Source organism: Myxocyprinus asiaticus, chromosome 28, assembly GCF_019703515.2.
Source record: "Myxocyprinus asiaticus isolate MX2 ecotype Aquarium Trade chromosome 28, UBuf_Myxa_2, whole genome shotgun sequence".
Lineage (NCBI taxonomy): Eukaryota > Metazoa > Chordata > Actinopteri > Cypriniformes > Catostomidae > Myxocyprinus > Myxocyprinus asiaticus.
In genome coordinates this window covers 21,790,001-21,815,714 of record NC_059371.1, presented here as the reverse complement: position 1 = coordinate 21,815,714, position 25,714 = coordinate 21,790,001, and the positions used below count along the sequence as shown (strand labels likewise).

General features: G+C 39.3%; 1 protein-coding gene across 1 annotated transcript in view; it reads right to left on the bottom strand.

Moving 5' to 3' along the window:
* Positions 1 to 25,714, bottom strand: part of LOC127418987 (arginine-glutamic acid dipeptide repeats protein-like) — a 173,106-nt gene that overhangs the window by 51,914 nt on the left and 95,478 nt on the right. Inside the window, 4 exon segments of the mRNA XM_051659975.1 lie at positions 3,169 to 3,217; positions 15,945 to 16,049; positions 20,698 to 20,794; positions 23,094 to 23,199. Of these exon segments, the coding sequence (XP_051515935.1) occupies positions 3,169 to 3,217; positions 15,945 to 16,049; positions 20,698 to 20,794; positions 23,094 to 23,199 (357 nt within the window).

Below are 25,714 nucleotides of genomic sequence, written 5' to 3'. Positions count from 1 at the left end.
TCCTAAAACAACAATGATTCTCCCTAATTTATCTTTAATCTGTTTAAGACATTTGAATTGTAGATATTTATCAGTATAATGACCCCCCTGCTCTTACTTGAGCCGGCACTAAAGAAAACATGTCCACCCCTTATCTTCCCAAATGTTTTCAGCTTCCTGCGGGGAAAGATGTGTTTCTTGAAGAAACACTATCATATTTCTTACACTTAAGAAAATAAATAATCTTTCTTCTTTTTATGGGGTGCCCCAACCCATTCACATTCCACATGGAGAAAGACAATCCTCTCATATTAACATTTGACACTGATATAATAATAATAATAAAAAAATTGTGTGTCAAAAACAAAATTACACAGACCACGTTCCCCATAAGTCAACAATCAAACCCCAAACTTCCCCCCGAACAAAACAAACAGAAAAAAGAAAAACATGCGCATTAACCCCGTGCACAACAGCGGTCAATCCCTCTAAACTCAAAAGGTCCATGTACGCATACGAGAGTCCCCGCGACAACTTTGCCATCGGATTGTTCAAGTCCGGTGCTTCTGCACAAATTTTGTGAGGCAAAATTACATAACAGATATACTTTGTAAAACAAACTCTAGCCAACAGGCAGAATAAACAAAAAAGAAAGTGTAGATTCATTCACAGAACTGTCTCGAGGTGTGTTCCTCCACAATACAAATTCTAGCTGATATAGAGCCGTTCAGTTTCCTCGGACAGACAAACAGGTGTTCAGTGAGCCAGCTGTTATGAGTGCAGCAGATGAAGTAATCATTCCAATATCCTGCAAAAATATGCCACAAAACAAACTCCAGCCAACAGGAGGCATAAGCACAAAGAACGAACAGATTCATCCACAACTGTCCTGAAGGAGTTTTATTCTACAAAACAAACTCCAGCCGCTAGGCGGAACCAAAAAAAAAAAAAAGGCGTCCCGGTTTCTCGAATGGATAAGTGTGTATTAATCACTCAGAGGCTGCATAAACAAAATATACCATGACTTACTCAGTCTGTCAACTTTATAAAAGACATCCTTTGTGTAGGAATGTAGATATTTTGCAGTCATTCTTAGTACCTATTCTCAATCTGGCCGGGAACTTCAGTGTAAAAGCGATCTTCCGTCCATACAAAAGTTTCTTGAAGGAGTGTTATTCCACAAAACAAACTCCAGCCATTAGGTGGAACCAACACAAACAGAAACAAAAATGGCACCCAGCTTCCTCGGACAGCCAAAGTATAGCGAGTTAATCCACTCTGGAGCTACATGAAAAACCCTAAATGGCTTCCTCACCCATTGTTTCTATAAAAGACATTGCTTGCTTTGGACACGTAAATACCTTGCGCCATCCTTTGTTTCTATTCTTTGTCTGGCCAGAAACATCATTGCAAAAGCGATCTTCCGTTGATGTAAGAGTTTCTTGCATTCCTTGAATCGATCGCATTTCTCTCGTCGCATTCACAAAGTCAGGGAAACAAGAAAATATTGTGATTTTTCCAAGAAAGCTTTCATTTGCTCCTCGCCTGGCGCTACACGAGATCTTTATTGGATGATCTCAGAAATTTGGCCAGAATTGATAAGGGCCTGTCTCCCTCAGCAGATCTGCGAGCCGGGAATCTGTGAGCTCGCTCGATTTCCAGTTTATGGCCTATTATGTCGAGCAGACTCGGGAAGAGCTCGTCCAGGAATTTCACCATAACTCTGCCCTCTTCATGCTCAGGAATTCCAACATTCCGTATATTGTTCCTTCGATTCCTATTTTAGAGATCTTCCAATTTTTCCAAAACATATTCCAAGTCTGTTTTGGATGCGGGCGGATTAGCGGATAATTCCCTTTCCGATGACTCCAGATAATTGATCCGTCTCTCAACTTCTGCCACTCGTGACCAACTCAGAATTTTGTTTCCATCGCCGCAATCGATCGACATATTACAGCGAGATCCTCCAAGTCGGCAACAACCTTTGTCAGCATCACCGAGATGTTGGACAGTTGACGCTGGATTCCTTCTCCCAGCATGCCTTCCAAATCGAGTCCCCGGTCCGCAGGCCCGCCAGAGGCCTCAGCTTGAACACGTAAGTGTCTTTTAATGTCTCCAGAGTCTGAGGATTTTGACTTCTTTGCCATGTTTACTTCAAAGAGCAAATATGTAACTGGGTTTATCGAATCTCACCGGATTAAACATGGAAATAATTAAAAACTAGCAAAGTGCGCAGAGCCAGTCGCTCACATGTCTGCTTCTCGCATGGCGTCACGTGACCCCTCGAGTTGCATAAATTTAATACTTAGAGTTAGAAGTTTACAACAAACCCATTACTTTAAGAATGAACAAGCACCATTACCAATGGCTTAGAATGCCATTAGGTAGCAGGTCTGTTTGATCCTCACCCATGTTTCTTGAACATTGTGTCCTGTTATCTAACCTAACTCTTACCAAAACCGCTTAGACAAAATGCTGCCAAAAAAATAAAAATAAAAAAATATCATGTTCTCAAATCAATTCTACGAGAAATGAAAGAGAAAACCTCCGTCCTTCATTTCCTTACATCTAACTAACATTCAGTACTCTCAGTAAGTTTCTTGGGTTGGATCAATATCCATGGTGTGCTAGCCTGTATTGGCCAGCTCTGTAGAGCTTTATTACCACAAACTTCATGTAAAGTAATTTGAAGAAACCCTGGGCAGAGGACCTGCTGCTGGTTTCACTCCACATGATAATTCTAACGGATCTTTGGGAGGATATACACTATAAAATATCTGACAATAATTGCTGGTGTTGCTCAGTCTTTTTCATCATGTGCCATCTTCTTTAGCAATCTTCCCTTTGGGTTTTCAATTTCAGACTGCTGTGACCATTCCTAATACCCATAAAACACTGCTGAATGTGTTTAATAAATCCCACACTCTCAGAGTAGCCAATTTCCAAACGGCCAACTCCATTCGGGCATGAAAAACCCATTAGTAATCTTCTTGAATGTACTATGAGGACACTTTGACGTAAAGCATCTAGGTGACAGAAGATCAAAAAGTAATATCTATGCTGTCCTTGCCCTTGTCAATCAAGCCATTGCCTAATATAAGCTTTGGATATTAGAGTTCATATACAGCAGTGCGAGGGGGGGTTTAATGTAACATATAAAGTATTTGTAGACAGTGTGTGTAGAGATACCTGGTGACTAGGACCAACTCGAATCTCCCCTTGTGTACTGTTTAATCGCCTGAAAGAGAAGCAGAGAGAGAAAGTGGATATACAGTTAGTGACGTATCTATTAAACACTACCATTTTACAGTACACCAAATACAGACAGTGCCCCTGGCAGAACCAGCTACTTGGGTCTAAATATACATTAGAACTGAAAGCTCGGAATGTTAACCTTCAGGCTACGGGAACTGCTTTAGCAGTTTTATTTAGAGGTTCTATGATTCTAAAAAACATTTAGAAAGCCCAGACAGTGCTTTTGGGACATTATACAGCTCTACCAACAGAATGGAATATTTGCAATAATGCAGAATTCAAACAAAAAAGTGCCACAGAGGAAATGCTGTGGATTTAATCCAATAGACCCAACAAAAGCACAAGGTGGAAAACTGCAAAGTTGATGTTTCTCATTGTTTCTCTGGTGGTACACTACCAAAGCCCCCAAAAGGGCAGATGATAACCAGGGGAAAGGAGCCCTGAAATGGCTGCTGTTACAAACCCCCAGTAACCATGGCAACTACAATTTAATAATAGTGTTTCGATCTCCAGCTGCAGTGGATTAAAGAAAATGACAAGATGTTCCTTTTGAAAAGCCTTCCCCGCTCGGTTGCCAAGGCAACAGCGCCAATTTTCATATAGCTAGGCACAGAGCAGGGCCCAGAAACTGTCACTATGATTTGCATCCAGAGCCAGTCTCACTCCACTGCTGGGCTGGCTGCCCAAACCTGGCTGCATAGTGAGAGGTTAGGGCCTCGAATCACATCCCCTTCTTCTGGGTACATTTCATGAACAACCATTTTACCCTCCAGCATGATAATTCTGACCAAAAAACACAAGCTCCATCAATGCAGGAAATTCCACACTGAAACAAATATGGCAGGCAGATGAATAAAGTAGACAGGCTTACATTAAAAGCCTATTTCAACATTAGCCAAAGCATGAGGCGTTCAAAGATATAAAGGTCTAGCTAATTTTCATTCTTGGGACTTTTATAATGAAAAACAAATCCACATGAAATAAACTGCCATGCAAGCAATATTGCACTCTTGTCTGAAACAGAATCTACCGTGAGATGACGGTGATAGTGCAGAAGAGAAATCTCTCGGCCGGGTTCCTAGACATTCTGCAGGCTTTGCATTTTTTGAGGGTCTGAATTAAGCAGCAAAGCACACAAGTTCTGCAGAGAGTGATCTGAGGGCTGCCACGCCAGAGTCAGAATGAATACTGCATGTGTTAAAAAGAGCAATCTCTCCGACATGTGTCAAGAAAAAATGAGAACAATTTGGCCAGAGGAGGAAAATTATGAATACAAATTCCCTTCAAAAATTATATAATTAGATGCAAATATATATATATATATATATATATATATATATATATATATATATATATATACACATACATACACACACACACACACACACACACACACACACACACATACAGTTGTGCTCAAAAGTTTGCATACCCTGGCAGAAATTGTGAAATTTTGGCATTGATTTTGAAAATATGACTGATCATGCAAAAAAACTGTCTTTTACTTAAGGATAGTGATCATATGAAGCCATTTATCATCACATAGTTTTTTGGCTCCTTTTTAAATCATAATGGTGACAGAAATCACCCAAATGGCCCTGATCAAAATTTACATACCCTTGAATGTTTGGCCTTGTTACAGACACACAAGGTGACACACACAGGTTTAAATGGCAATTAAAGGTTAATTTCCCACACCTGTGGCTTTTTAAATTGCAATTAGTGTCTGTGTACAAATAGTCAATGAGTTTGTTAGCTCTCACGTGGATGCACTGAGCAGGCTAGATACTGAGCCATGGGGAGCAGAAAAGAACTGTCAAAAGACCTGCTAAACAAGGTAATGGAACTTAATAAAGATGGAAAAGGATATAAAAAGATATCCAAAGCCTTGAAAATGCCAGTCAGTACTGTTCAATCACTTATTAAGAAATGGAAAATTTGGGGATCTCTTGATACCAAGCAAAAGTCAGGTAGACCAAGAAAGATTTCAGCCACAACTGCCAGAAGAACTGTTCGGGATACAAACAAAAACCCACAGGTAACCTCAGGAGAAATACAGGCTGCTCTGGAAAAAGACAGTGTGGTTGTTTCAAGGAGCACAATACAACGATACTTGAACAAAAATGAGCTGCATGGTCGAGCTGCCAGAAAGAAGCCTTTACTGCGCCAATGCCACAAAAAGCCTGGTTACAATATGCCCGACAACACCTTGACACGCCTTTGGAGTGACGAGACCAAAATAGAGCTTTATGGTCACAACCATAAGCGCTATGTTTGGAGAGGGGTCAACAAAGCCTATAGTGAAAAGAATACCATCCCCACTGTGAAACATGGTGGTGGCTCACTGATGTTTTGGGAGTGCGTGAGCTCTAAAGGCATGGGGATTCTTGTGAAAATTGATGGCAAGATGAATGTAGCAAGTTATCAGAAAATGCTGGCAGACAAGTTGCATTCTTCTGCACAAAAGCTGCGCATGGGACGCTCTTGGACTTTCCAGCACGACAGTGACCCTAAGCACAAGGCCAAGTTGACCCTCCAGTGGTTACAACAGAAAAAGGTGAAGGTTCTGGAGTGGCCATCACAGTCTCCTGACCTTAATATCATCGAGCCACTCTGGGGAGATTTCAAACATGCGATTCATGCAAGACGACCAAAGACTTTGCATGACCTAGAAGCATTTTGCCAAGACGAATGGGCAGCTATACCACCTGAAAGAATTTGGGGCCTCATAGACAACTATTATAAAAGACTGCACACTGTCATTGATGCTAAAGGGGGCAATACACAGTATTAAGAACTAAGGGTATGCAGACTTTTGAACAGGGGTCATTTCATTTTTTTCTTTGTTGCCTTGTTTTGTTTTATGATTGAGTCATTCTGTTATAACATTCAGTTGAATATGAATCCCATAAGAAATAAAAGAAATGTGTTTTGCCTGCTCACTCATTTTTTCTTTAAAAATGTTACATATATTACCAATTCTCCGAGGGTATGCAAACCTTTGAGCACAACTGTATATATCACACACATAAATGTATTGTATATATAAATACATCTATATATTTTTTTCTTCACAAAAACATCTGCCTTAAAACGGTTATTTTATATATTCTGCTTACAGTGTATCAGTAGGAAATATCAACTTTAGATAAATATTCAACATTCCCTTTGCAAAAAGATTTAAATAGAAGAAGAAAAAAGCCCTAAAACAGATGGTATGGCCCCCACAGCGCTCGGATCTCAACATTATTGAGTCAGTGTGGGATTACATGAAGAGACAGAAGCGATTGAGACATCCTAAACAGATAGAATAACTGACAAGTTCTCCAAGAATCTTGAAACATCCTATCTGACAACAACAAAAAACTGTGTCCAGGTGCCTAGGAGAATTGGTGCTGTTTTGAAGACAAAGGTTACCACACCAAATATTGATTTATTATTATTTGGCATTATTTTAGAAGACATTCTCACTATGCAACATTTTTCACAAGTGCCTAAAACTTTTGCACAGTACTATCTATCTATCAGTCCATCCACCCTATATACACCGATCAGCCACAACATTAAAACCACCTGCCTAATATTGTGTAGGCCGCCAAAACAGCGCTAACCCGCATCTCAGAATAGCATTCTGAGATGTTATTCTTTTCACCACAATTGTAGAGAGCAGTTATCTGAGTTACAGTAGACTTAAACAGTTCTAACCAGTCTGGCCATTCTCCGTTTACCTCTCTCATCAACAAGGCGTTTCCTTCCACAGAACTGCTGCTCACTGGATGTTTTTTGCTTTTGGCACCATTCTGAGTACATTCTACAGACTGTTGTGCATGAAAATCCCAGGAGATCAGAAGTTACAGAAATACTCACACCAGCCCATCTGGCACCAACAATCATGCCATAGTCCAAATCACTGAGATCACATTTTTTTTCCCCATTCTGATGGTTGATGTGAACATTAACTGAAGCTCCTCACCTGTATCTGCATGATTTTATGCACTGCTGCCACACGACTGGCAAATTAGATAATCACATGGATGATTGATGGTGCCAGATGGGCTGGTTTGAGTATTTCTGTAACTGCTGATCTCCTAGGATTTTCACACACAACAGTCTCTAAAATTTACTCCGAATGATGACAAAAACAAATATAGCTGAGAGCAGCAATTAACGGGGTTCAAGCAGTTTAAGGCCTTTAAGCATATGCATAAAAAGGTATTATGTTTTATTTTGCAAGCATGTAACCACCTAGATCATAGATGGAATAGACCATTTACAGCCAATACAGGCAATTTACTAAGGAAATACATGGTTTTTAAAGCTTTTTAAAGCTCATAGCGCCACCTATAGTCCGATCTCCATAAAAGTCTGCATGCTTGTTTAGAATCATATGTTGCATGATCTCAGCTAATTTCGTGAAGTTCTGAGTTTTTGTTTAGGAATGATGGGCTTATTTGTACACTTGACCGCGCCCATTATCTAAATGACACTGTTATAGCTACCAAAGGGTAAAGGGTGTCCGATTTCTTTCAAATTTCTCACAGACCTCTACGGCCAGGAGTCGAACAGGTCCACCAAGTTTTGTGTCGATCAGCCTCTGGTAACCTTGTCTAATAGGTGCTCAAACTTCAAAACGGCAATGTCCTCATTGACAGTCATGGCACCTTGGACAAAGACACTGCATGCCGATTTTCAACTCAGACTAACGGTTGCGTAGTTAGAGCTGTTTTCATGCTTTTTTCCTGTTATAGCGCTACCAAGTGGCCAAAATCCGCGTTTTTTTACTGTGACCTCAGATTGAGCTCATACACGTGTACTGAGTTTGGTGAAAATATCTCATTTCGTTCGGACGTTATAGCCATTTTAGTCAAAATGGCCCGCCCTTTTTCGAACATTTTGGCACCCCTTAGCGACCGCGAGTCGAAATGTCAACTTTTTTTTTTGATAATTATTGATAATCAGACTCCAGAGTATATTTCTGCAATGGTTTGCTTCCGATCGGGCGAAAAACCTAGGACTAGTTCGCAAAAGTAGGTTTTTAACATTATCTGAAATATTTACCGAACAGTTTGACAGACACCAATGCTTATTGAGGCAAAGTAGTTTAGAATGAGAAGAGCTATCAGGTGATATATATTACTTGTGTTTTTTCACAACACTGCATTATATACAACCATTAACACCTTCAAAAATCGTAATAGCACCACCTAGTGGCCGATTTTTTTTTAAAAACTTTGCACAACCCTCTTAGACCAGGAGTCAAATAGGTCCACCTAGTTTCGTTCCGATCGGTCATTGTTAACTTTGAGTAATAGCTGCTGAAATTTGATTGGCCGATGGCGGCCATGTTTTTCAACATACATGAATGTTCTTATAGACAATGATGGCAGCTGAGACAAGGATAATGTATGCAAATTTTGAAGTCAATAGGATTAACGGTTTCATAGTTACAGCCAATTTCATGTTTTTTTTTTGGTATTATAGCCCCATCATGTGGCAAAACCGCACCAACTTTTCTGGGCGACCAAAGATTGACCTCTTACATAAGCATGCCAAGTTTGGTGAAGATATCTCATTTCCTTCGAGTTATAGCCATTTACGTAAAATTGGCCACTCCTACTTCCGATGTTTTCGCATACCGTAGCTAGCTCGAGTTGAAAGTTAAAACTTTTTTTTTTATAACTTTTGATATTGAGACTCCATAGAATCGTTTAGCACTGGTTTGGTCCCAATCGGACGAAAAACATAGGACTAGTTCGCAAAAGTATGTTTTATGAAAAATCCAAGATGGCAGAAAGTTTTTATAGGCAGAAATGGAGATATACGTTTTGTTTGGTTTGAGCCAAGGATTCCAATGGTATAAAGCACTTGAGTCTACGACAAACGGTCTAGAAGTTATGAGCATTTTTGATTGCTGTAGTGCCCCCTATTGACCGATTTCGCCGAATCAGTGTTTGAGTAGCGAGCAATGCTACTACCATCTGACCAAGTTTCAAGTCTCTAGGCCTTACGGTTTGCTCTGCCCGATCAGTTTTATGGCGGAATAATAATAATAATACAAATCTTAATTACAATAGGGTTTCAGCGCTAAGCGCTTGAACCCCTAAAAAACATTTTTTTCTGCTGATCGAAATGCCTTGTTGATGAGAGTTCAGAGAATAGCCAGACTGTTTCGAAATTACAAAGTCTACGGTAACTCAGATAACCGCTCTATACAATTGTGATGAGAAGAATAGCATCTCAGAATGACATTTCTCCCAAATTCCAAATAAAAATATTGTCATTTAGAGCATTTATTTGCAGAAAATGACAACTGGTCAAAATAAAAAAAATTATAAAAAAAGATTGTGTTTTCAGACCTCGAATAATGCAAAGAAAACAAGTACATATTAATTTTTAAACAACACAATACTAACGTTTAAACTTAGGAAGAGTTCAGAAATCAATATTTGGTGGAATAACCCTGATTTTCAATCACAGATTTCATGTGTCTTGGCATGCTCTCTACCCGTCTTTCACACTGCTGTTGGGTGACTTTATGCCACTCTTGGCTCAAAAATTCAAGCAGCTCGGCTCTGTTTGATGGCTTGTGACCATCCATCTTCCTCGATCACATTCCAGAGGTTTTCAATGGGGTTCAGGTCTGGAGATTGGGCTGGCCATGACAGGGTCTTGATCTGATGCTCCTCTATCCACACATTGATTGACCTGGCTGTGTGACATGGAGCATTGTCCTGCTGAAAAAAACAATCCTCAGAGTTGGGGAACATTGTCAGAGCAGAAGGAAGCAAGTTTTCTTCCAGGATAATCTTGTACGTGGCTTGATTCACCGATCCTCCACCTGGTCATCTAATGGTTATATGGAGACCTAGAGAGGCCTTCAAGCCACAGTGTCTTGCACCCACTGTGAAATTTGGTGGAAGATCTTTGATGATCTGGGGGTGCTTCAGCAAGGCTGGAATCAGCCAGATTCGTCTTTGTGAAAAACGCATGAATCAAGCCACGTACAAGGTTATCCTGGATGAAAACTTGCTTCCTTCTGCTCTGACAATGTTCCCCAACTCTGAGGATTGTTTTTTCCAGCATGACAATGCTCCATGCCACACAGCCAGGTCAATCAAAAGGTGTGGATGGAAGACATCGGATCAAGACCCTGTAATGCAGCCCTATCTCCAGACCTGAACCCCATTGAAAACCTCTGGAATGTGATCAAGAGGAAGATGGATGGCCACAAGCCATCAAACAAAGCCGAGCTGCTTGAATTTTTGAGCCAAGAGTGGCATAAAGTCACCCAACAGCAATGTGAAAGACTGGTAGAGAACATGCCAAGACGCATGAAATCTGTGATTGAAAATCAAGGTTATTCCACCAAATATTGATTTCTGAACTCTAAGTTAAAACATTAGTATTATGTTGTTTAAAAATGAATGTGAACTTGTTTTCTTTGCATTATTCGAGGTCTGAAAACACTGCATCTTTGACCAGTTGTCATTCTCTGCAATTAAATGCTCTAAATGATAATATTTTTATTTGGAATTTGGGAGAAATGTTGTCAGTACTTTATAGAATAAAACAAAAATGTTCATTTTACTCAAACACATATCTATAAATAGTAAATCCAGAGAAATTGATAATTTTGCAGTGGTCTCTTAATTTTTTCCTATATTACTATCTATCTATCTATCTATCTATATATATATATATATATATATATATATATATATATATATATATAAAATCTCCATAAAATTCCTCATTACATTATTATTAGAAAACTAATTTTTGAAATAAGACAAAATTATGACATATATATCCTTTAAATACAGAATCATAACTTTTACACACCCAAAGTGTCATCTATCACTGAAAAATTTCCATTTCAAAAAGTTGGCAAAAGGTTCCAATGATAAGTCTGACCTTTCAAGGATGATCTTGTATACATCATTTAACAAACACAGTTCTGTTCATAATTTTTTTCACTTTTTGGATGGACATTTCCCTACCATATATAATTGGCTGGATGATGAAGTTAGGAGTTAATTTTCAGTGACAAACTAAAGCACCACCATTTATCACAGTATGAGTCTGGCTCAAAAAAAAAAAAGTAAACCAGCAATGTGTGTGAATATTCATCATGAAACCAAGGTTGCTGGCATGACATCCTTCGAATAAAAAGGTCAGAAAATTGCACTGGCAAGGCAAATGAAAAACAGCATGATCCTGTGTTATGAGATGTGCATTACAATGTGTAAAATGAAACAGGTGTTCTAGCGTGTTTGCTACATGCTTACTAAATACACTACAGTAAAAATATCTTAAATACAAACCTTTAAGACTGGATTTGCATGTCTGCTTGTTTATAAAAAAAAAAAAAAAAAAGAAAAAAAGAAAATCAAGATTGACAATATTCTGAACATGGATACAATAAATAGTTTTCTAAAGTTTGGTTAATAAATTGCAAATCAACTTCCTGTCTAATGCTACGTCTTTTGCTTAATTTTATAAATACCTATAGCACATGATGTGCTGTCAACACAAGCACAACATCCTGCATATTTTGACTCGACCACGAGTGCAGCAATCAAGCCTGGCCACGCCCCCTCCATAAGTATCCTCCAATCACAGAGCGGCAATGAGACGGTCATAACACACTGTAGAAACACAACTAACGTCCCAAATTTATTTACACATCTAATAAAACAGACAAAACAACAAAGGCTTTGCACTAAATATCTGAAAGCCTGGACAAAGCAACCCACTTCTCCCAGTGCCATGTCATAACGACTGTAAAAAGAATATAACGTATTACAATGTATTGCAATGTCCTGACCGGCTCTCTTAATCATTTAACAATCTTCATCATTAATTGAAGTTTAAATTGCGCCGGAATGCAAACCGCCGTTTAATTTCTTCTATGTAAAGCTTGAATCTGAGAGCAGACAGCGCTAACCTGCATTAGCACAAACGGCTAATACTAGTGACAGCAACAGATAAACAAATCCAACAGCATTTTCAGCACAGACAGCTCTTTCATAAAGATAAACACGCACATCACATTGCAGCGCGAGACGAGTCACTAACTATGAAGTGCGCGGATGCAAACGTACCTGCGCGGACTGAACAGGTCGTCCATGTCGGAGCCACAACTGCGGTTTTATTTTGACAGTGTGAGGAAAAAAAGTCTCCTTTCACACCTTTTTGTGTAAGTACTCAAAATGGAGGTGCACGCATTCAGTCGGACAGATTTTACACTGAGCTTGTGCCGTGACCTGATCTTTCCCGTACAGACAGACAACACTGAGCATGTGCCGCGACCTTACTCGCACAGACACACACGCAGAGGAATCACAGCCCATCTCCCCTGCACACACACACACACACCATGCTGCTGCATACCAAACAAGCAGGAGGAGGGAGTCGAGAGGGCGATAGACTGTGATTGAGCGGGGGACCCGTGAAGGGGACTCTCAACCAGCAACAATAAGCCATTCCTGTCGGTGTCTCAAGCATCTTATCACCATCTCTCCTTCTCTTCTCCATGGGTCCCTAACGCACCCCATTATTGGAACATCACATGACTACGGTAATAGGTCCTACTGTAATCCTGTTTTCCCCCCTGACACAAGCATTCAGGCTATGAATCTACTACACAAAGGAATGGGGGTTCTCCCTATTCATGCCCATTTTGCATGGATATTTAACAGAGATATCACATCAGGGGTCTGGCACTGACATTGCTCAGAGATATTTAATAATCTTAATGCATTTATTTTAATTCATTATTATATTATTCAATTAATTGTATTATTATATTAATAATTCATTATTATTCATTAATAAAACAAAATATTAGGAATGTCCCGATACCATTTTTTTGAAAATGAGTACGAGTACCGTTACATCATTTTCAGTACTCGCCGACACTGTTATTTTTTTCTAAATTCCATATCAACGGTTTATTTCAATTGATCATAAAAATGGTGTCTAAATAAATTAACTCATTAATTCTTTAATCAAATAAAAATAGAACAATTAATTTTTTGTTTTATTTTCAGCAAATCAAGTGCTTTTATACAGAACCCCACAGCATACTCCAAAATACAACATTGAAGATATTGTTGTCAAATAAAGTGTGAAGATATATATAATACAATTATTACTGATTTATTATTATTATTACAAGTAGTAGTATTACAGTGAAATATTTGATCGTTTATGGCCATTATAACAAGTAAAACTCAATGTGGGAATCCAGAGAACTTTATTTACGGAATAAAACCGCAGGTCTGTATGCTGTCAGTCAAAGCTCAGCGTGATTCTGCTGTTAAAGCCACATCTGTGAGTCTTGCACAGATGCAGTATGAAACTTTGTCTTACCTGAGGGAGAAATGGCTAATCTTCGCATGTGAAATTATTAACAGTGTTTACTCAATAAGGAACTGAATGTCCAGATGCTTAAGGGCATTTTACACGGTACGTGATAGACGACAAGCTTTTGCGATCTGCAGTATGTAGCACATGCGCAATGGCTGCAACTGCTGCAGCTCAACACAAGAGTGAAAAAATGTCTCATGCAATTACTGTGATAAAGTGATAGTTTAAAAAAAAAACAAACAAACAAAACAAATGAAATGACTTTTAGATCTCTATAAAAAAAGTTTAACCACAAACAGGCTATAACTCATCCTCAATAAACAAGATTGGTGGGCAGACATTGTTTATGAAAATATATTTTATTTCCATGGCCCTATTCCCATATTTGAGTTTGAAACTAAAATGGGAAGATTATGTTGAACTAGTTAAAGAAAAAAAGTAGATCTTTTTCCAGGCACACCTGGAGAAGTAAATCTCTGTCAGCTTGAATTATATAAATGTTTTATATTATAGATCTGCTTTGGGTGTGTCTATTGGCTTTAGAAATTGTTTGCACAATTGTTTTGTTGTTGTTATTCAAACTTAAAATGAATGCATTTTAGGCAAGGCAAGTTTATTAATATAGCACATTTTATACACAATGGAAGTTCAAAGTGGCAAAAAGACTTAGTTGTTGTTAAATAAATGTTTATCACTATGTTAATTCACCTCTATATGTTGTTGCAAAATGTTTAAGAACAAAGAATACGCTCCAGCTAACAAAAGCATAATAAAGGCATATCAAACAGAAATGTGTTCACTAGGGCCGGAACGACTCGTCGACATAATCAATGACGTTGATTACGTAAATACGTCGATTTGCGTGGAATGTGTCGCACTGTTTACATTCATTCCCAATGATGGCGGCTTCGGCTCCAGGGCATGCGGAAATGAGACTTTATCCCAAAAAGCTCGAACCTGATCGTCAAAAGTGTGGGAATTCTTTAAACAGAGACCTAATAAAATGGCGCTCTGCATGCTTTGTAAAAGTGAAATGGCCTACCACAGCAGCACAAATGCTATGCACGAGCATCTCAAAAGAATGTCCACATACAAAACATCCTGGGGCTCTCCGACCTCAAAACGACGAGACAGCAGCGCAAGTATTTGGACTATTACAGCGAGTTTTGTCGGATTGTTGGTTGGTAGCCAGTGCCTGGGAGTCCTGATCTGTCATGTTTCACACAAAAACTCAACGAAGACTCCCTAGAGCAGATGTTAATGCCTAGCATGGCAATGCCGCTTTCCAGCACATTTGCAAGTTGTAAGCTGTTTATGCGAATATAGACCTATGAAAGTAAACGATGTAGATTTACATTAACGTTACGCTCTAGGTTGGTGTAAGCAACATTTTGCAAATAAATAATACAAGTGCATTTCCAATAACAATTGGCACAAGCCATTGAAGTAAATCATACTCAACACTATTCAAGGTAACTAATGGCAGAATATAGTAAACAACAACTTTCCTAATTAGGCCTACACGGCATAAATCTTAACTTTTGTGATGAATAGTATCATTAGGTAAAAGTTCATTCATAGGTTTCATGTTAAAATATGTCACCAATTTTATTTTGTGTCTTTGAATAAAACATTGAAAGATTAAATGGCAGAAGTTACGGTTATCATTTATTAGAAGTTAATTTAATTAATCGACTAATCAGAAAAATCAATAGATTTATAAAAAAATAAATAATCGTTAGATTAATCGACTAATCGAAAAAAAATAAAATAAATAATCGATAGATTAACTGATTGAAAAATAATAATCATTAGTTGCAGCCTAAGTGTTCACTACCTTCAACTGTTGAGGCCATTGCCATATTTACATGACGTCATGAATGTCAAGTCGGAGCTTTCATAGAATTGCAAAATTATGAGTTCTTCGGATATGTGAATGCTTTTTACAAGTCGGAATCTCGTAATTACGGAAATTCCGACATGACGTGAATGCACCATAAAATTTCAGTTTTCTCTCTCTTTTTAAAAAAATTCTATTTAGAATGGAAATTCAAAATCAAAGCATACCAAAAAAATAAATAAATATCAGGAGATAGAAAATTAAACTCCACAAGCTTTTTGTCAAAGCACAGACTACAAAACAGATTATTATAGCATTGATTGAATTAGTTTTGAAAACGTCTTTATGCATGACTGGACAATTTACAGAAAATACATCAAAACTAGAATTCACATTCCTGATATGGATATCACAACATCTCTGTTTGTACAATATTGCACCATGCAAAGATTTTAAGACAGTACATGCCTGAGGAAATATGAAATAAGCAAAGGCTTACCTAGTTTCTGGGTTATATCCTAAGATGTAGAAGAAAGAGTCGATTCGTGCTTTGAACTCCCTGGCAGCAAATATGTCAGAGAAGTGTAAAATGTTACATTTCCCCCTGCAAAGAAATAGGGCAAACAAATCAGTCTCATTTCAAGGTGCAAATGCATTTTCAGACTTACGCTCAAGTAGGGGTGTTATGGTATGACATTTTCACAGTATGATAACCGTCACAAAAATTTCCACGGTATTACGGTATCATGGTATTGAGTTGCATTGATAATATTATTTGCAGTTTAATATTTGGTTATGAAATATGTCTGAAACGCACAGAAAAATATTTTAGTTATAACCAATTCTTGAACTTTATTTTGGATTTTTTCAACTTTAATCCTTTAACTTTTGATCTTGAACATCAGGACACACTCTTAATCCGACGAGGTAAAAAAAAACAAAAAAAAAAAAACAGGTAAAACAATAAAAATGTTTTGCAATATGTACAGTAGTCAGATGATAACTAAAAAAATATTGTATTTTTGTTTTATGATTTATGAAATCGAATGATTGCCCAGGCATTGCCCAGATATGCATTTGTATGCATTCAGTAATTTGTTGCATTTATGATTTAGTTAGTAACACTTTAAAAAAAAAAAAAAGGTTCCATTTGTTAACATTAGTAAATGCATTAGGTATCATGAACAAACAATTAACAATATATTTGTTACATTTATTAATCTTTGTTAATGTTAGTTAATAAAAGAACAGTTGTTCATTGTTAGTTCATGTTAGTTCATAGTGCATTAACTAATACAACTTTTGATTTTAAAAATGTATTAGTAAATGTTGAAAGTTACATTAAGATTAATAAATGCTTAAGTATTGTTCATTGTTAGTTCATGTTAACTAATGTTATTAACTAATTTTAATAAATGGAACCTTATTGTAAAGTGTTACCATTTAGTTTAATTCTAAACAATACTGTAGAGCGGAGGAGGGCGGTGCCGGGCTGGAATGACAAACGCCCGGTCCCCAATCAGCCTGATGGGGCGCGCGAGGGATAAAGGCAGCCGGGGACGACAGTTTGAGAGAGAGAGAATTACAGGCAGCTGCCCTGTGTGTGGTTATGTTTGTGTGTTTTTGGTTAAGTTGATCATTAAACTATTATTTATATTCTCAAGCCGGTTCTCGCCTCCTCCTTTCCCTCTAACCCCCTTACACTGGTGCCGAAACCCGGGAAGGAGGAGGGATGCCCGTCGCAGAGCCCTCGACACTGCCGTCCACCCAGGGGAGCGCCGCTGCCATCCGTTGGGGGACGGAGTAGCCCGGACGCGGGGAACGGCCACCGTCCACGAGTCGAGTGGGGACTGGACTCCCCGACCGCCTGGAGTGATGGAGACGCTGCCAGGGGTGGAGGAGCGCCCTGCCGTCCCCCAGAAACGCGGAGAGGTCGAGAGAAGACCGCCGTCCGCGAGGGGAGGAGGGAAGCGACTCCCCGACCGCCTGGAGTAATAGGGCTGCTGCCAGGGGCGGAGGAGTGTGCCCACGGGTCGCTGGGAATGCGGAGGAGCGTTCTGTCCGCTGGGGGTCAGAGGTCTGACTCCGGTCCGCCCGGGGAGGAGCGGCTGCCATCCGCCTGAGAGGGTGGAGGAGTGATCGAGGACCACGCGACGGTGCATCAGAGAACCGGTGAGTGAGTTTCTTTTTCTCTCTCTCTCTCTCCTGTCGCTCCGTGTTGGCCTTTCCCTCGCCTATTTTGTTTTGTTGTGGGATGTACATTTGTGTAATTTTGGTTAAGTTGATCATTAAACTATTTATATTCTCAAGCCGGTTCTCGCCGCCTCCTTTCCCTCTAACCCCCTTACAAATACCTACTGAAAACATATTATTCATTTGCAGTATATATATATTGGCATTTCACCCAATAATGTCTATTTTCTGCCACAGTTTCACTGTCAACTGTCACCTGCACACCAAAAGCCATGCACTTTGTAAACCCTATTTAGTACTACAGTATGTTTTACAAATAAAACAATAGTCGTATCAAAAACATTGCTGGCCTACTATTGCACTGCACTTAGGCAAATGAACAAACAGTTGGCACATCGTAATGTTGAACGAGTGTTTAAATTTGTTTACTGCATTTGTGAATGTGACAAAGCATAAACATAACTTTAGCCTACCTAGTAATTACAAATCATGTAAAACTACATTAAATCTGGTGTTTTTATGAAACAGGGGCTATAATTTACTATCCTGTATACTGTATTTCCACTTACATTCATCTCCGCAAATTCCGTGGGATGGTGCTCACGGAGATGGTGCTTAAGGTTTGAAGTGTTTCCTGCCTGAGCCGACACTTTTTTGCGACAAACTTTACAGACTGATTAACCATCAACACTGATGGTGCCTCGTGGGTCTGTAACATACCCAAAGTAATCCCAGACAGCGGACTTCAACTGCTTTGGCAGCAGAAATAAAGGTTTAGGCTCGGACATGTCTGTATGATGCACTCGTGCAGCACTTCTGATGTGCTCGTGATGCGCAGCGCTCGCGACACCTGCATGTCACCTTTAAAACTGAGTGACAGTCGAATATAACAAGGAAGTTGCCATTTAAAGACTTATCTCGGCAAGTTTATATGATGCTGTGTAAAGATTTCAACAGTAGATAACCGTCCGCTTTAAAAACGAGGTATACTGTGAAACGTTGAAACCGTTACATCCCTACTCTCAAGAAGGAAAGCATCTAACAGACACATCTAGGACATTGATGTCAGGTTTATTCCATTTAAATAGTTACAAGATCAAGAGTGTTCCTGTTAAGCTCCCCCAGATTTTGATACCCCTTCCCTTCATGCCAAACAAAAGGTGGCATACACAACAGGGGCCATGGCACAACACAAGCCTATGCATTTTCTAACATTAATGCAGAGCGAGCAAACAAATCTTGACATTCCTTTCACAATCCCCCCTCTTCTGCACTTTACATTTTCAACGTCAGGGCCAATCAAAATAATAGGCATTAGTGTTGTTTTTATGTTCCAAGGTGGTGCAATACCTTCCTCATAAGATGAAAGGAATTCAAGGTTTGGTGCATGCATTACAACATGCTAGCGGAATTCACTGAGTTTATCTAAAGCCCTGTAATAAGTCAAATCAAAGGGCTCTCTGTGCAGCAGAAGTTGCAGCTAATTTGCCCTGAAATCAGTGGTTCAGGACTGTGGCTTAGTGCGCCATTACCAGATGGTTTCAGTTAAGAGGGAGGGAAAGAAAGGGGGGAGGAAGAGAGAGGGGAAAAATGCATCACATGGGTAAAGACAGACTGAGGAGAGATCTGGTTTCTTGAGAGTAAGCATGCCTGTCCTCTTTTTCCTGAGCCTCATCACAAAAAAAGCATAATTTCTTTCAGTATTGCTTCGCATGCAGAATTACTGTGAAATGGTAGGCTGTGTTGAGGTAGGGGTGTAACAATTCATCGATCTATCCAATGTTATTGATCCAATGCGTAAATATCGATACAGACATTTTTTTAAAGATGTAGGCTACCTTTATTTTAGTACTCTCATGTCAGCCACGTCTGTATGCATTTCCGTCAGGTGGTGAAGCAACCTTATTACGTTAATTTCACTTTGTGTGCTAAATACGCTTTTCATGTGGGACAAGGATGTGCGCAGGGTCTGTGAAGCCAAATTGCGCTCTGCTATCCGTGCGTGCGTCAACCGGGCTTCCCGCGAAACGCGAGCTTCAGGCAAGTGACAGTATCAGTGCGTGCGCATTAACCGGGCTTCTCACGAAACGTGAGCTCCAGGCAAGTGACAGGATCAGTGCACGCACGTCAACCAGACGCTCCTTAAAATGCGAGCTCTTGTGACAAACACAGAGCGGCTCACATGCGCGATTAATTTGGGCTTCCATCTATATCGTTGCGCATGCAACCCATTTAAATTTTATATGAGAATTTGCTATTTTAAAGTATCATGGAGCAGTTCAACCATCATGTGAAATGTCTTGACAATGCTGACATTCTGAACAGCACTAATGAGGGAAAGAGAAATCACCTGCTGCCCAGCATTTAAGACTTTACACATCTACACCCTTACTAACATTTATCCCAGTTAACTGTAATAGAATTTCTCATTACAACTGTGGAAGTTGTAGCCAAGAAAACCTCGGATCGCACGGATAGTTGGAAACAAGTCATGGGTATGTAAGTACTTTGAATTGAATTAAACTGGAAAATAAGCTGTAATCAAACGATTGATGATCACTTGTGTGTAATGTTATTTATTATATTATTATCTGTATAATTTTTTTCAACATTTTAAGTACCTTATTTTGTTGTGGATGTCCCAATGTGGATACTAAATTTGCACTTTTCAGAGAGCTCAAAATATTAAAATTATATTTTGGTTACATTTGAGAAAAAAAAAAATTTGTATTGTGTAAAATAGGCACATAATATCGGAATATTGATCGCAGGGCCTTGCATTTAATCAAAATCGTATCGCAGGCCAAGAGAATCAATATAAGATCGTATCGTGATGAAACGTCCGATTTACACCCCTATGTTGAGGCGGCCACTCATGTATGAACTGTGAGGATCAAAATGTCTGTTTAAAACTTTTAAAAATATCAATCTGTAGCTGTCAGATGTTTTTAAAAAATTAATATAAAGCATAGGGGCCCTCCAATATTATGTAAACCACTTACTGCAGTAGGTAAATTCATAAATTCTTGACCGAAGTTCAATCTTATTGTGCGTTTTACCTGAGGGCAGCAGCATGATAGGTGTCCACATAGTCGGAGATGAAAAGCTCTCTGCTCTTAACCACGGGATCAGTAATAACCAGCTCCCGACCAGAGTCTAGAGAGACAGAAAGCAGAGACAGGGCGTGAGAGGCATCCAGACTAATAAAAACATGCACACACAATAAATGCAGGACAAGAGCTCTTGAAATAAAGCATTTGTTGTTCATTGTCCAGTGAAAAACCATTAAATGCAATGTGAAAAGCCACATGAAATGACAGTAGCAACCTATATACAGTAAATGTTACCGTTTTTATTAAAAAAGAACCATTTTATATGTATCAAACGATCAATGTCTCAATTACCAATATTAGTCTCTAAAAAGACAAACAAACGTGTGTATGTAAACAGGCCTGCTTCTCAGTCAAACTTTGTCAAACTGTGTCCACATTAATCTTGGTAAATTTTTTCTCTATGTTTTGGCCTTCTGTCCACACTGAGACAGTGTTTTTGTCCAGCTCTCCTAAGTATATACATTATCAAACGCCCTATTCGCATTGTAGTGTAAACTCGGGAAACAGAGATTTTCAAAAACAATGACTTATTTGTTTTCATGTGACACAGTCATGCAATCCATTCAACCCAAAACAATCAAGATGGTGGCTCATGCTGAAGCGACGTTGTTGTGCCTGCTATCCACTTTAATAGCATTGTTAAAGATAAATGTTACAACCTTCCCATTGCATTCCTTCAAAGGTAATGGGAAGTTTACTCAGATTTGCTGTATGGCGGTGGAACACAAGGACAAGACCATGCTTCTAACGTTTCATTCCCCCGCATGCTCAGTAAGGGGATTTAAGCGTTTTTTTGACGTTTCAGTGTGGATGAGCAACTTTTGGAAAATGTTTGAAAATGGCAGTTTGGACAGAGCATTTTGAAATCAAAACGGCATTTTCAAATTTATCCGGATTAATGTGGCCATAATCGACATTTTAATGTTTTTGGAATAAAATTGGAGACTCTTTTGTCTTGCGCTAATGTGACGAGGAGGGGGCGTGGCCAGGCCGTAATTACGCATGCCTGGTGCCGAGTTGACTAATCAGAGGGAGAGGGATAAGGGGGGCCGGAGAGGCCAGTTTGAGAGAGAGAGAGTGAGAGCAAGAGTGACGCATGAAGCTGTGTGTGTGTCTCTGTTTGTTTTGCAGTTTATGTTATGTTTGAGTTCAGTTTGTTATTAAAATTTTACGTTGACTGTTCAGCTGGTTCCCGCCTCCTCCTTGCCCATCTTAAGAACCTTGTTCAAGCTAATTTTAAAGTTAACATTTTATATATCCTAAACACATACAATTAAAAAATATTCACAATTTTTGCGTAATTTGGCAAAATTATAGCTTTATTGGAAATGACACCCGATAAAAATACTTTGCTCATAAGTGATATTTACCTTGAATTTTCTTTGTTTTTTTTAAACATTGTTTATCTCAAGCATGCTCTTCACTGACACGGTTGTTGATCCGTAAACAAGTACAGTAACCTTTGAAAGGAAAATATAAGGGGCAAAATTGTTGGGTGTGGTGGAAATTATGCCACAATTGGGACTTTTTTTTTTGGTCATCAATTTTGAAAAATTAAAATAAATAATTTTCATACAATTTCACAAGGCTAAAACACAAAATCTGTACATAAAAGGCATTAGAAAAGTATGAAAACAAAATGATGAAGATCAGGTAAAAAAGGTTCCAATTTAGTTAATGAAACCTCCATATAACAAAAACAAAAAAGTTTACATTTGCTCATTTTTAAGTAAAGGAGCATATTCATTATATTAGGTTTGGCTGTAGTATCAAAATTATAATTTCACTGGTATTGGTATCAACTATTGAAATTTTGCTATTGTGGCACCTCTAAATGTCATGTAGATTTGTTATGACACTGTAGGTTTAACATATGTCATCTCCGATCCAAGTAGGAATGTCGTCAGGTGGCATTAGTACCAGCAAAAAGGCCACCATGTGAGCCTAGTCAGTGATGCAGCAGGTGGTGGCTGCTCCTCTCCAACAGGCTGGCAGGAATGAAAGGCCTTCCTAATGCTTTATTAGAGTGCGGCGTGAATCAAAGTGCCAAAGCACTAGCCCAGCAGAGCTCCCAGACTGTTATTACTGCCTGATGTGTGTATCAAGCTCAGATTTGATGCTGATAGTGGGGAGAATGAGAGCTCTGAGGGCACATTACACTGAAGTTATTTGCACTTCACGGTCTGGCTGTCGCTCTTGAGGGAGCGTTACCAGGGAAACAAGGGCAGGAGATGTTGTTCTCTATGAAACTTTACAAACCAATAACCAAGGGTGGTTTCGTAAATGATGGGGACGAGAGGGACCTTTCATTCCAGTTGTGCATCACTCACACACACTCTTACCGTTCTCATTGTTGCGGTCCTGCACCAGGTGCTGGTAGACAGAGTCGGGTACCTCAGACTGGCGGTAGTACCATTTCACATTCATTAACAGATGGTCCCGTTTACTCTGGGGGGAAAAAGAAAATATATATATATATATATATATATTCTGTAAAATAAATAGACGTAATTTGTTTGTTAGCAGCATCACCAATTGGCCTCTTGGCAAACATTGGCCTGCGCTGCCATAGGGTTTATAGTTCCACCCATCCTGTGCCAAAAGCCCTGGGTGGAACAAAGTCAATTAAAAAGAAACTGAAAGCATTTAATTCATTAATAGGAGTAAACAACTCGATGACCATGTGTGAGAGGGAGGTGAGTGAACATGGAGGGTGAAAATTTAAGCAACAGAAAAACTCTCCCCACAGAGAATGCACTCATTGTTCTAAAAGCATGATAAATACATGTCTAAACACAATGAGGCCAGCTTTGACTCTAGCCAAACACATCAGCTGCACATTGAACTCTGCCACCCGCTGTCCGTTCGGGGGACTGCATGCAGTGCCACTCGCTACACTACTCTAAAATGACCAGCAAGTGGCAGCACTGAGTCACACAGACGTCCCAGAGGCACTTCCAAGAGGGGCCAGAGAGAGGGAAGAAAAGGGCAAAACACTGTTTTTATTCCCTGACATGAAATATTTATTATCCCATCACACAAACACGACTGACCATTCAAACGGTTTAAAAGGACATTAAAGGAACCACATTGGCGACAAGGCCCCTGGAGCAGCAACCAGAAATCACAGTCATCTTTAACATGACTACAGATTACCACATTCCCCACAAAGGCAGAGTATGCCACCGTGCCAGTCCAATGGAAAAAAAAAAAACATCCTGGGTAGATCAGAGAGCCAAGGGTCTTTTTTATTTAAAGCCCAATTCACTTCATGCAGCTCTGGCTGCTAAAAAAGGGAGTAGGTGGGGGTGAGCTCACTGTTGAGAAATTCCAAGACTTCTGCTACCTTTACTGAGGTCAGTGGAAACTACTCAGAGACAACAAATAAACACAGAGTTCTTTCTTTTAGTGCACAAATCCGTACAAGAAAAACAAGAACAAAAATGACAAGAATTTTCAAACAAAGTAATCTTTTGACAAAACCAAGTTGAAGGCAAGAATCCTTGGCTTTAATTACGATGAATGAAAGGAATCTAAAAACAAAAACGTGTGCCATTATCTCTGTTTGCATGGATGAGATGGAGCCCTTTCAGATTATATTAAAAGATGGCTCTCAGTTGGGCAGCCTCTAACTGGGCCACTTCTATGTGTCATCAGAGGTGTTGTCAGCGCTTATTACACTGCAGATGGGGAGACAACCTGTGCTCCTCCGGGGTATTTCAGAGCCTCTGACTGCCTCAGTTCAGTTGAGTTCACGGATATCTCTGAGGAAGGAGGCTGATGGAGACCAGAACCAGTGAGGGAGAGGCTCCCACCTTAATTTACAACATCAGAAATTAACACTAATCCCAAAAAACACTGATACCAAGAAAAAGAAATGATTTAAATGGCATGGATGAGTTTGAGGAGGTTAGAGGAATAGATCACAGAAAAGGAGATTTTAGGCAGAATGTCAGCCACAGGCATCATTCACTTTCATTGTAAGGAAAAAAATATCCAAGTGAATGGTGACTGAGGCTGACATTCTGCCTAACATCTCCTTTTGGTTTGGAACAACATGGGGGTGAGTCAATGTTGACAGATCTTTCAGTCTGGGTGAACTACCCATTTAATACTAACCCAATTAAACATTGATTCCAAGAAATAGAAAAGAACTTAAGCTATTCAGATATGCAACTTCCAAACAGATCCCTGTTTGCTGAAAAAACACAAAACTAAATGACTATATGTGGCTGAATCATGCAACCTTTCCTTTTGCTGCTCTCAAGCTGGATTTGACTGTTTCATTATCAGCCCCTAATTATGTTTGCATGTTACACTGAGCAGATCACTGCGCAGAATCAAATGATCAAGATAAGCACTCTGAGGCAGAGGCAAGGAGCCCAGTACAATGCTGAATTGATTAGTGATATTCCACACAGCGTTCCCTCACCTCCCAGAGTCTCACCTCAATTGGCTGATCCCAGAACAGCTCAAACTCACCACTTTTACTCACACACTATTTACACACCAGTGCAAATAGTGGAAGATATTATTTGCACCCCAACCCTGGTGCAAATAATGGTAGATACTAATTGCATCCTGGTGCAGATAGTGTCAGATACTATTTGCACCAATATGTAAATACTAACATACAGTATATGGGTATCACTGCAGTGTGTTTGTGTTTATTTAGAGTCCCACAGACACACTACATTAAAAGTGGTTTCTGCCCAAAAACATGGTTACTACAATATTAGTAATACAGTAATGCAATCTACAGACAATCGATGCCAAGCCATGGGAACGAGTGCGATCGATAAAGCCCACCTCCAGATCAAACTCTTCTCTGCACTCCCCGACCAAATCACTGTGATGAAATCAACATTTATATTCATTTTTATCTATTACTTTTAGTTTAAGGAAATATTAAGAGTAGAAACAAGAAATCAGATGGGGAAAAGGGGGGGGGGGATTCAAACCG